Below are 12,809 nucleotides of genomic sequence, written 5' to 3' on the forward strand. Positions count from 1 at the left end.
ATTGTAACTAGCTACAGCTGGCCTCGTCAGCTCACTGTGTCATGACCAGATGCTTGCATGTGTTTAGCCCAAACAGAGAGAGATGTGTGTGTAAACACTAAACAGTAAACACTCCAGCGCTTACGTTGCAGTATACTGCTTCCGGACGGACACCAATAATAGTTGGGAATTTATAATAGATCTCTGAATATGACTGTGGGACTCTGGCAGGCATGTGTGGAATGAGAGGAGGAGAGGAGAGTGGGGTGGGACACCAGGAATATCCCACCATTCATTCCACTCCCTTGACCTAAATTGGAAGTTTTAAAGATGTGATCAGGAGGTATAGTAGGTGTCAGCTCAGACCTCCCTCACTATCTCCCTCACTATCTCTCTCTCTCTCTCTCTCTCTCTCTCTCTCTCTCTCTCTCTCTCTCTCTCTCTCTCTCTAAAACACAAACAAATACCGTACACACGCACTCATGCACGTACCCGCATGCACGCACGCACGCACACACACACACACACACACACACACACACACACGCATGCACACGCATGCACACGCGTCACGCACCCTCCTTGGTAATACTATACTTGTGATATTTTAGGAAGGAAATTGTATGAATGCCAATTCTAACATTTTTACCCTAACCCTAAAGCCTAAGTTGTACTTAGTTGCGCAATGGTGTCGTACTGAAAATAGCCAATCTGCAAGCTCACAGAGCATTGCGCTGATATACTGTATATATATATTGTTGCTGTCGGGCAGAAACATCCTATCTCCATATTCAGGAGGAGTTTTTGTGTTGCAGCGCACAACAGCGTCACACAAAAGCATCAAAAGTAGCAGGTCCACAAGCTAGTGGTTTGTGTTTTGATCTGCTACTTCTGCTACTTTCTAATTTGAATTCTGAAAAGTAACAGTTTTGGACATATGAGCTTATATATATAGTATCTCCATCATACTGTATCTACTGTACTTTCTTTGGCGCCTGCATTTCCCCCACAGCAATCAATGAAGGTCTTTTCCTATACATACAATACAATAATTGCACATTATTATTGCGTTGACTGCTGGAACGCTGCAGACGCCATCGGTCGGCCTCGGCTGCCCGATGCAGCTGCAGCGTTGCGGTGAGTCTATAACTATGCAACAACAGGCCTGGCTGTTGTTTATGCGCTGTCTCTCCACCTCACTGCAGAGCCCAGACTGCTGGCCCGTCGCCAGCAAGACTTTGTTTGCGACGCGGAGCCTCCGTCAGGATAAACAGAGAGGATCATTGTCCCTACTACAGGAGAACTGGAACGCTGTTGTTGACCCCACCGGGTAGAATTACTTCCATCTATACGTGACCCGGAATGGCATTAAGAGACGTTATTGTTTTTTTTTTTTTTACTGTGGGCTGTGTTCACCTATCGTGACGACACTCTTTAGTCCGCTCAGCCCATTCAGGCGGAGAGGCTTATTGACTCTTTGCTGTCTATCTGCCAGCTGCACACAACAGGAGCTATCAGAGGAGTGACTATTGATTGGGCTAATTACTCCCCTCTGTCCATCCTGTCTTCTGTGTCCTACTGAAAGAAGAACCAAAAATGTGGGTTCCAGTTGGCGTCGCATTTTTTTTGTTCCCCACACAATGCGAATCAATTAGTTTTGTATCGCTAGTACTCTTGTCTTAACCCATTCAGGACTAGCCTGGTTAATAAACCAGACCGAATCAGCCGTTGGCAAAGAAAAAAAAGCCTGCCGGCGGATTACGGTCTGGAGAGGCTCAATTGTACGCCCATTTCCTACACCAGAGAAATGGGGCGGCCAATCGGGACACGGTATGCAATATGGGCGGGCTTTGGTACAGTGACTTTCAATGCTTGAGACCTTTGACTGACAGTAGCTCTGACCAATTGCGTCAAAGAGAAAATGTTTCAACCCGCCCCCCCTGGAAATGAAATCCAAGCTGAGCCTCCCCAGACTAATATCCCGCGGTCCGTGCAATATTAGTCTGGTTTATTAACCAGGCTAATTCAGGACAGGAACCCCTTTTGGGATTCTTGTTGCAATCTACAGTATATAGTGTGACGGCCCTGCCCCCTCTGCCTCTGCACAGTAGGCTATCTGGCAGCCTGGGTGATTAGGGCAGAGTGGAGCAGGCCGTCAGGCCAACTATGTACACCTGAGTGGGGTGTGGTCTGGGAGAGTATATAAGGGCCTCTCCTTCTTTGCTCTCAAGCCAGCTCTCTTTCCTTCCTTCCAAGCAGCTGCACACCTTCTACACACAGCACACTCCATACATCCATACACTGCATACATGACTGATCACTGACATTGTCGAATCGGCTTCAGTCCTAAATGCGTTAATATTTGTTTATCCTGTTACCCACTAATTGTTTTTGACTATTTTGAGATGCCTTGTTTATTTTCTTCGGTATGCCTATTATATTATGAACTAGGACCAAACCAAACGATTATTATACCAAAAGAACTAAACAATTATAGTAAACTAAACACATTTTAAAGGGGAATCATTTTGGAGGTGGGTTCTGCCCGCTTAATGAAGTAAAGTTATTTCCGCTCCAAAACGGATCAGAAAACAGATAATGGTATTGATCCCAGGCTAGTGGTGGACAGGAATGAAGTACATTTTCTTGTTACTGTGCTTGAGTACATTTATTTAACTCTATGGTGTCCAGAGTTGCAGACCTATAAGGGTCCATTTCATTCCATTTGCACACTCTCAGAGTTACATATAAGGGTAAAGGGTCCATTTGGAATCCCATCAAGGAACCCAGAGGATCACTGGACCTCACTCTGAGAATCACTGTCCTTTTATATTTCTCACTGGTATCGGATCTGTACTCGGTATCGACCAATACGCAAGTTACGCATTGGAATTGCTATCGAGAACGCAATTTAGGAAAAGTTTTAATTTGAGACTCTGTATAAATCTGCCTCTCTCTCTGTCTCTCTCTCTCTCTCTCTCTCTCTCTCTGTGTGTGTGTGTGTGTGTGTGTGTGTGTGTGTGTGTGTGTGTTTGCGCTCGCGTGCAGGGATGCGTTCGTTCTGGCTCTCATCAACAGCGGGACGAGCTTCTTCGCCGGCTTCGTAGTGTTCTCTGTGCTGGGCTTCATGGCTGCAGAGCAGGGCGTGGACATCAGCAAGGTAGCTGAGAGTGGTAAGAACGACACCTGGTCCAATAGTCCAGAACATTACAATTATGAACGTCCATTTCTATTTGATTCTATATTTTATAGTAACCGATTATTTTACCCCACTGTTAAGACCTTTGAACATCTTTTTAAAGTCATTGAATTGTAACTTTAGAAATGTGCAGATACCCTGTATACACTTAGGCCACGTTTAGAGGACAACAGCAAAGTCCTGTTGCGTTCTCACGTTTTGGAGATCCACCCTGTTGCGACATCACAAGTTTTGCGGATTCCTTCGTATGATTACATGGAGACACCAGGCGCAGCGTCTTCAAACATATCCACTCTGGAAGGTGGTTCCACTCTGTCGCGTTTTCAACCCCCGATATCGGCGTTGCCGTCTAAACGGAAGGCACATCTGATGTGATTTTCTCTAGAGACCGTTGGCGTGTAAACATGGCCTTATACTGTGTGTTGGTTTGTTTTCTGTTGAGTGAGAAAACAATGTTGTACATTAATAATAATTTAGTAGGCAGCCAAATAAGCCGACCGGATGTGGTTTTAGGCTTGTGTCCAAGCCCTTGTGTACAAAGCGATTAGGATAGTGTTTAGATAAATCTGTCTATAATAAAAACACAGAACAGAAGCAGAAATAGGGCCAGAAGTCCCACAATCTCTGAGAGCTATAAATCTGTATATGCCTGTCACAATTAGTACATAAACGTTAGAATCAAGAAAACAAATTCGTAACTATCTAGATCAGACAACATTAAAGGCGAGAGACTTAAAAATCTCTATGGACTGTGCAGCTCTAATGTGAGGGGGAAGCTTATTTCATAAAGCACGGTCATCTCTTGTTTCCCGGGTTATGTCTGTTGGCATTGTCAGTAGTGACTGGTCAGCAGACCTCAGAGCTCTAGGTGGGTTGTGACGATGTATAAGTTCAGCCATATATGGGGGAGCCAGGCCATTAAGGGATTTAAAAGTAAATAAAAGGAAATTGATCCTTTGTTTAATTGGGAGCCAATGGAGAGGTAAGGACTTGTGTGATGTGGTCAAATTTTTTAATACGGTTTTGCATAACAGGGTGGCTGCATTCCCTATTTCCATTGTTCCCAACTTGCATCGTTCCCAAGTAGGCCAACGGGCACAGGTCTAGTATATTCATCAACATAGCATGAAACTTTTACACAATAAACAACGGTGGTAGTGAATGACACCTCACTATCGGAATCAACTAAGGTTTCATGATCAAGATTTTTATTTTTCTCCAGGTCCAGGTCTGGCCTTCATAGCATACCCCAAGGCTGTGACACTGATGCCTCTGGCTCCTCTCTGGGCTGCACTGTTCTTCTTCATGCTGCTGGTACTGGGGCTGGATAGCCAGGTAACGCACGCATGCACGCACACACTGTCACGTTCCGTGACATGTTTTGGATTTTCATGTGTTCCTTGGTTTTTAGTTAGTTAGTGTTTTACTTCTTTGTGTTACTGTGATTTTGTAGTCTGTATTTTCCTTGTTTCGTAGTTGCAGTTTTGCTTTACACTGTGAACCTTTATTTTGTAGTCTTGTTTTGTGCCTTCCTGTCTGCCCCTGTAGTTCTGTTGCTGTCTTGTCTCACTAGTCCTGTGATTGCCAGTGTTTCCACCTGTGTCCCCTTGGTTCCCCAGCCTATCCCAGTGTTGATTGTCAGTGGTGTTCATCTGTGTCTAGTTATCCCTTGTCTATATGTCTATGCCTTTGTGTGTTCAGCTCTTTGTTCGTCGTAAAATGTTGTCAGTGTTGTTTAGCTCCCCGTAAGTCCCTGTATTTTCCTAGTCCTAGTGTTATTTCTTGCTCCTAGTGTTCCCTAGTTTATTCTTGTTCCTGTGTTTGTATTAGTGTTAGGAACTTTGTACCTCATCCTTTGTATTTCATACTTTTTTTATGTTTTCTTTCCATACATTTAATGCCCTACTTTGTCATACAAAGCGTGTCGCAACAGTCAATGATGTGTTGAGCGCCGCAGATGGCCGACCTACAAGCTCGCATTTCAGCGACACGTAGTGTCTGCCATACATACATTTAAGCATCATACGTTCACCAACATGATCTCAAATGACTGGCTGAATGGGCTGAATAAATCTCATGAAACCTGATGGATGAACCATAATCACTTCAGTGACCCGCATATGACATTTACTCTAGCGACACTCACAGGCCAAAATGTCAACTTTGCACAAGCTGTATCATAATCTAATAGGCCTGATTGAGCCCAAACACTCCTCCACACCTCCCTCTCTTCCTTTCTCCTCCCTTTTTCCATTCACTCTGTAATCGATGAGCCTCTGTTTCCCACTCCCTCCCTCACTCCTTCACACACACACACACACACACACACACACACACACACACACACACACACACACACACACTCTCTCTTTCTCTCTCTCTGACGTGTGCGCACACACACACACACACACACACACACACACACACACACACACACACACACACACACACTATAGCTACACAAACATTCCAGACCTTTCAACAGTTGCAGTGTTTGCAGCTTGTGCGTTGTGTGTTTATGACTCGGCCAGTATTTTCTTCCCATTGTAGAGACTCATCAATGTGGTTCTGTCTGATTCACATAGAGACTAACTGTCTGCTCCATTCATTCACTCTCTCTCTCTGTCTCTCTAATCACATTGGCTACAGTCTGTGCGCAGTGCCATGTAGGAAACAAACGCAGAAATTATATTTGCTGTAATTATCCCGTCATCAACTCCTTCTGACCTCTCTGACTCAGATCTCTCTCTCTCTCTCTCTCTCTCTCTCTCTCTCTCAGTTTGTTGGGGTCGAGGGCTTGATAACAGGGATCCTGGACATGCTTCCTCCCAAATCCCGGCTGCGGCGCGAGGTGGTGGTGGCCATGTGTTGCGTCACCTGCTTCTTCATCGACCTGTCCATGGTCACTGAGGTACGCTGTGCCATTCCATTCCCGGCCCTGACGTTAGAATCCTGGTCCCGACGGTTGCAGCCACTGCAATATACTAGAATTAGAATAGGATGATAAACATAATCTTGCAACTGTACTCAACAATACTCCACTTCTCCTCTATACCAGTGGTTATCAACCTGTGGATCGGGACCCCCAGGTGGGTCCCCACATGATTTAATTTTTTTGGTGATAACTTTTAAGATCTTTCCTAATACCCAAACAAAAAAAGAATGAAATCGCATTACTGCATCAACAAACCATAATATAAAAACAAATAATAAGAAAGAGATTTTCCACAATATTTATCCGTGGAACACCAAATGCCAAAATATAGGCTAATAAGTAAGGCTGCATGATATATCGAACATGTACCTTCATCAGAGTGAAGAATATAAGTATAAATCAAGTTGAGCAAAGCCACTCTTCTCTGCCCCTCTCTCTAACAGACACAGTTAACGATGGCTTGTTAAGTGCCTGCCAGACAGACAATCAGATTAAATGAAGGCAGTTGAAGAGTAGAGTGTAGACTAGTAAACTGAAGGTTTTCTATTTATATCAAGTACTTCATACCAGAAACTACTTCTCCCCAAATCCAAATGGATTTCATTTTCCATCCTGAATGGCAGTAACTAGCATACAATGAGAACTGAGAAGATCTCCACAAAGGTTTACTCATCAAAACTGATTATAAAACTGTAACCATCAAAGCATGCACTCAACATATAATGGTTATGTGACCACGGCATGTGCATAATATATTAATCGATTATTTAATCGGCAGAGCTGTCGATTATTCGATTTGGCTGATGGTCACTTTCTGGCATCCCTAGTACAGTTGAAGTAGCTTGTTGTGTTTGGCAACATCATGCATGGCTGAGAAGAACATATCAATCAATCAACGTATTGTCACAACACAGTTACAGTTAAATGTAGGTAAATGTGAGGTCACACTGTTTATGCAGGCTTTCATGTTTGCAGATCAAGGAGTGAAAAGAGAAGTAGTAAAGAATGGAAAATAAAAAAGCAAAAAAAGCCTGAAAATATGTTAAAATCCCCATGTCATGTATGTCCACTAACATATTGTCTGTGTGCAATAGAGGGTATGCGCGTGACATCATCATCAAACCAGGAAGTTATGCAGGAATGCCTACTGAGTGGCAAAAAACAACTTTCTGGCCTTGACAGCCCATACATCCACACAGAAAAGTCATATCTGATTGCATTAAACAACATTAAACAATGTTAAACTCACTTTGCATGTTGCTTTGCCACTCGATGTGCCATTCACTTTAAGCATGCGCATACCCTCTATAGAAACAACCACACAAGTGCTCATGCTGCAAGGGGAATCTACAGGAAATGTGAAGCTTAAATCACATGTAGTGCATTCAATAAAGTGCATGTCAGTATCATATTAGTATCATGTTAATATCATATCAGTATCATGCCAGTATCATATCAGTATCATGTTAATATCATATCAGTATCATGTCAGTATCATATCAGTATCATGTCAGTATCATATCAGTATAATGTCAGTATTATGTCAGTAACATATCAGTATCATGTTAGTATCATGTCAGTATCATGTCAGTAACATATCAGTATCATGTCAGTATCATGTCAGTATCATGTTTAACATGTCAGTATCATATCAGTAACATATCAGTATCATGTTAGTAACAGGTCAGTATCATGTCAGTGTCATGTCAGTATCATGTCCGTACCATGTCAGTGTCATGTCAGTATCATTTCAGTAACATGTCAGTATCATGTCAGTGTCATGTCAGTATCATATATCATGTACATGGTATGAAATTGATAGATTTAATGTTTAAAAGATGCTAATGTTGTAACAGTTGTAACTATAGGGGGCGCTGGCTGCAGGCCTGTTTAGCACAGGCACTTTTCACGACCCGGACTGAAATAACTATTAATACGACGAGGGGTTGAGCAGCTTATTATAGCACAAAGTCAAAACAGGAAGACCGCAACGGCGTAACCCATCTCTATCAATCTCTTATTTCGCATTCTGATCACTTTTCACATCACTTGAAAACAATGCAGATCGTGCTGACAGAAGCAGGCTTGAGGCCCTCATGGGGCCCGTCCGAGCCAGGCGCTAGCTGAGCGAGTGCCCATTACCCAACGGTGTGATGGCTGCACTGCCCAACTCAGCGCCATTCATTCCGATACGGTGGGAATCCGTTATGATCTACTTCCAAATTGCACATTTAGTACTTATTATGAGTCGACCCCGACGTCCACGTTATTGAAATGTTTAAATGGAATGTTATTTCTGCCCCTGAACATTGTTAACAAAAAACATTTAAACTAGCCATTGTAAATGTGAAAGGAATCCATATTGGGCAAGTGCATGGCTTATTTCTCGCCTATAATGTTATCATAAACAAATGTTCTGATAAAGTCAGGGGCAGCAGGGTCGTGAAAACTGCAACGTCTGCAGCCTACCCCTTCTCACTTTGCATATGCATTTTATTACACTGTGCTGTATAGTATGATTATTCAGTATGCAGCTGTGCAATTGGATTTGTATTTATCACCAGCTGGACATGATATATTTGACCGCATATACTGTACGACAACATGAACGCAAAATCACAAATAGCAAATCGTCTCTGTCGGTTGGAAACCTCATATGTCCATAACAGAATTCAAATTGAAAAAAGTAAAAATAGAAAAAATCATCAGAAGTGTCAGATCGACAATCTCAAGATGCGCTTCGCGCCACGTTTAGAGCTTGCAGCTCTGCTACTTTTGATGCTTTTGTGTGATGCTGTAATATGATCAAGGAGGGCGTTAATTGACGAAAAAACACAATCTGAATATTGAGATAAGAGGTTTCTGCCCGACACCACGTTTTCAGCTTGTTGATCTGATACTTTTGATACATAATTATGTCGGATTTTCTAATTTGAACCCTGAAAAGTAACACTTTTGAACATAATGAGGTCTCCACCCGACAGAGACGTCATGTGAAAGTGGACCTCTGTGACTAACCTGCGTCCTCTTTGTTGTGGTCGTGTCATTCCCAGGGAGGGATGTACGTGTTCCATCTATTCGACTACTACTCTGCCAGTGGCATCACTCTGTTGTGGCAGGCCTTCTGGGAGTGTGTGGTGATCGCCTGGGTTTATGGTGAGTCAGTCTGAAGACTCCACCTTAGCCCGCTAGCACTTGCCCAAGCCTTGACGACCTTACAGTCTTATGCAAAGGTTTAAAGGTATATTCAGTGATTTCACTTAATTCAAATATCACTTATTTTTTTGTTTTGTTGTGATAATCCTCCCTACTATAGAGTGTGCTGGCCATATAAGGAGTTCCTCCCTGTCCCCAGTTAACCCCTGGGGGTCAAAAAACCTTAGGTTTCGTTTTTGACTCTCTATCCTGATTGGACGAAAGGCTGGGTCCCACAGCCAAAAACGAAACCTAAGGTTTTTTGAGCGAAATCACTGAATATACCTTTAAAATGTCATTTAGATGGATGCCAGGTTCTTTTATTGACCTGGCATCATATAGTTTCAATGTACAGATTAGCTTTTTTTAAATATTATACTGTTACAACTTATTGGTTTACCTATGATTCTAGACTTCTATTTCTATGCATTTGATATTAGTATCGAATGCAATCCAGGGTGATTTACAGTAACACGAGGTAATACAATGTATTACGGGTGATTTACAGTAACACGAGGTAATACAATGTATTACCTCGTGTTACTGTAAATCGCCCGGGTTTAAGATGCCTAAATAAATGCCTAAATTGTAAGTTGTGAGGCACACATACTCGTTGGCCTGGGTTTATGTGGAGGCACACACACACTTGTTCACCTGGGTTTATGGGGAGGCATACACACTTGTTCACCTGGATTTATGGGGAGACACACACACACACACACACAGGTGCACACACTGGTTGTCCTGGGTTTATGGGGAGGCATACACTGGTTGCGGCTCATCCTCCTTCACTGAGAGGGGAGCAGGACTCTCGTGCTGTCATCAAACCACATTTTGTCTCCCTCTGCCAGGCGCTGATCGCTTCATGGATGACGTGGCTCGTATGATTGGCTATCGGCCCTTACCCTACATGAAGTGGTGCTGGTCCTACATCACGCCCCTTGTCTGTGCGGTAGGTTTTACGCTTTATGTTTGTGTGTGTGTGTGTGTGTGTGTGTGTGTGTGTGTGTGTGGGGGGGGGGGGGGTGACAGTGGTGGACAGTAACAAAGTAAATTTTACTTGAGTACTGCACTTATAGGACAACTTTACCTATTTTCAACATATCTTCATATAATTGGTCCTCAGGAATATGATACAGTTTTTGTCTACTCACTCTGTGTCTGAGAGGAGGACTGTGGACGGTTCAGAAACCCGCCTACCAGTGACATCATACATGGGAAGTCCAAGCGAATAGAAACGGCAGGCTTTCTATTTCTGGAAAGTCTGTATGCTGTAAGCCATCGTTCTCGCGTTAATATAAAATACACAGACAGACAGAGTATGAAAAGAATGGTGCCCTATTATCATCAGCGTTAGTGAGTACTGAGGACGACCAATTATATGAACGTAGGTTGAAAATGAGTGAAGTCGTCCTTTAAGTAAACTAAATTCTTTCAGCATTTACACAAAGTGACCGACCCATGCTGGATTTGACTGTGCAGGCAAAAATAATACTTCCCGAAATAAGACTGACAATACACTTTCAAATAACCGAAAGTAAGAAAACACTTGACCACTCAACTAAGGAAAAACAACAAACCAAGAACTTAAGAAACTGAAAACAGGCTATGCCTTCCTGGCCCTGGCAGCTCTCCCCTGGAGTTGTCTCCTTTGTTAGTCTCAAGCTAAACTGATTCCCCCCCCAAACGTTTCCACAAGCCTCCCTTATATACCAGGTGAGACCCCACCCACAATGATTAGTAATTGGACCAATCTACTCAAACAAGGTAAACCATGACCCATGAGTTAGACCAACTACTGTATACAATTACACATTTAGAGTCTGAATGTTTTCCCAGGCATCACATCAAACACAAAACAATTATGATAGCATTAGGCAACACCGATAAGTAGTACAGTATATGACGCTACACATAGCCACACCTCCAAGGAGCTTGATGACAGTCAATTAATGGGAGCAGCTGTGCAGTGTGCGTTTGTAATGTTCAGTTTCACATTGTGGAGTCTTCTAGTGTCTATAGGGCACGGGTTGCCCCGTGACAGTCTTCTTGGAAGCTTTTATTTTTAAAGCACTTTGAATACTTAAAAGCATATGCTACTCCCGTACTTAAAGGGGCATTCCACTCATTTTCAACATTTTACTATGTCATTAATGTACCTTATAGAGCTGTCTGAAAAAAATCATTAACATGGTGAAACACATCTTGATGATGTCATCAAAATGTGTTTCACCATGTTAATGATTATTTTCATAATTACAGTTCTAGGAAACACAAAATGGGGGGACTTTTTTTTATTATTTCCACACAACAGCTATTAATGACATAGTAAAATGTTGAAAATGGCTGGTTTTCCCCTTTAAGTTCTCCTGAATTCTCCTTTGCTCGTAATTGAGTAATATTTGACCAGGAGCATCTATTTGTTTGAAGTGCTGGTTGGTTGTCAAGTGCTTTGTGTCCACTGTTGCATGCACATAAAAAACTTGACCTTTTGCCGCTGCGGTTGCTTTGCACAGGGAGTGTTCCTGTTCCATGTGATGAACTACAAGCCCCTCACCTACAACACGGTGTACACCTACCCCTGGTGGGGAGAGATGCTGGGCTGGGCTCTGGCCCTGTCCTCCATGCTCTGTATCCCCGTTACGGTCCTCTACAAACTACTGCGCTGCAAAGGCTCTCTGCGAGAGGTCAGTGTGTGTATGTGTGAGTGTGTGTGCGTGTGTGCGTGTGTGTGTGTGTGTGTGTGTGTGTGTGTGTGTGTGTGTGTGTGTGTGTGTGCACTGTGCATGTGTGCGTGTGTGTTTCTGTTTTCAGCTGTTGATAGTCAGAAGGAATCCGTCTCCTTGGGTTACGACCCCCAGGACAGTGTTAATTTAACTGTGAGAATGTAAACATTGGAACCCGTACGGACCCACGTTGGGTCCGTTTCAAGAGTGAAATATTCCAATCCACTCCACTTCATTTATAAAGCGCATTTTACAACTCAGAGTTTACAAAGTGCTGTACAGAAGAATAAAACTAAATACACTGTAGCTAAACACAGAGAACAACAGCAAACACACGGAAAATACAAAACGGATACAAAACATATGGACCATAGAAACTCAACCGGGGTTAAAAGCCAAGGTGTAGAGGTGGGTCTTTAGGTGGGATTTAAAGGTCTCAATTGAGGGGGCCAGTTTGGGGGGGGAGCGCATTCCATAATTTGGGGGCTATGATGGAAAAGGCTCTGGTCTTTATTAATACTGTGGAATTGAGTGCAGGCGTTTGCCATGTTTTCACATGGTTTTATCAGATTCATTACTCATTAGAAGAGACTAGAATATGGTGCTGAACTCTCCAGTCCAGAAAGACAGCTTACAATCCCTTCTATGGCATTCTGAGGAATCAGTCATTTGGTCTTCAATGGAAGCATGTTTTGCACCCAAAATAGAAGACGATTGTTAGTTATTTTAGGAAGAAAGTGTTTGAAGTTGTCAAACTAGCAATAGAATACATGTT

At 42.9% G+C, this 12,809-nt stretch overlaps 1 protein-coding gene across 1 annotated transcript in view; it reads left to right on the forward strand.

Annotated features, from left to right (window-relative positions):
* LOC310861116 (sodium- and chloride-dependent creatine transporter 1-like) overlaps nucleotides 1-12,809 on the forward strand; it is a 48,657-nt gene that overhangs the window by 31,181 nt on the left and 4,667 nt on the right. Inside the window, exons 8-13 of the mRNA XM_083768440.1 lie at nucleotides 3,028-3,152; nucleotides 4,401-4,513; nucleotides 5,958-6,089; nucleotides 9,167-9,269; nucleotides 10,160-10,260; nucleotides 11,825-11,995. Coding sequence (XP_083624566.1) covers nucleotides 3,028-3,152; nucleotides 4,401-4,513; nucleotides 5,958-6,089; nucleotides 9,167-9,269; nucleotides 10,160-10,260; nucleotides 11,825-11,995 — 745 coding nt within the window. The remainder of the gene's footprint in view (nucleotides 1-3,027; nucleotides 3,153-4,400; nucleotides 4,514-5,957; nucleotides 6,090-9,166; nucleotides 9,270-10,159; nucleotides 10,261-11,824; nucleotides 11,996-12,809) is intronic.

The sequence above is a fragment of the Protomyctophum parallelum genome (assembly GCF_964188405.1).
Source record: "Protomyctophum parallelum genome assembly, chromosome: 7".
Classification (NCBI taxonomy): domain Eukaryota; kingdom Metazoa; phylum Chordata; class Actinopteri; order Myctophiformes; family Myctophidae; genus Protomyctophum; species Protomyctophum parallelum.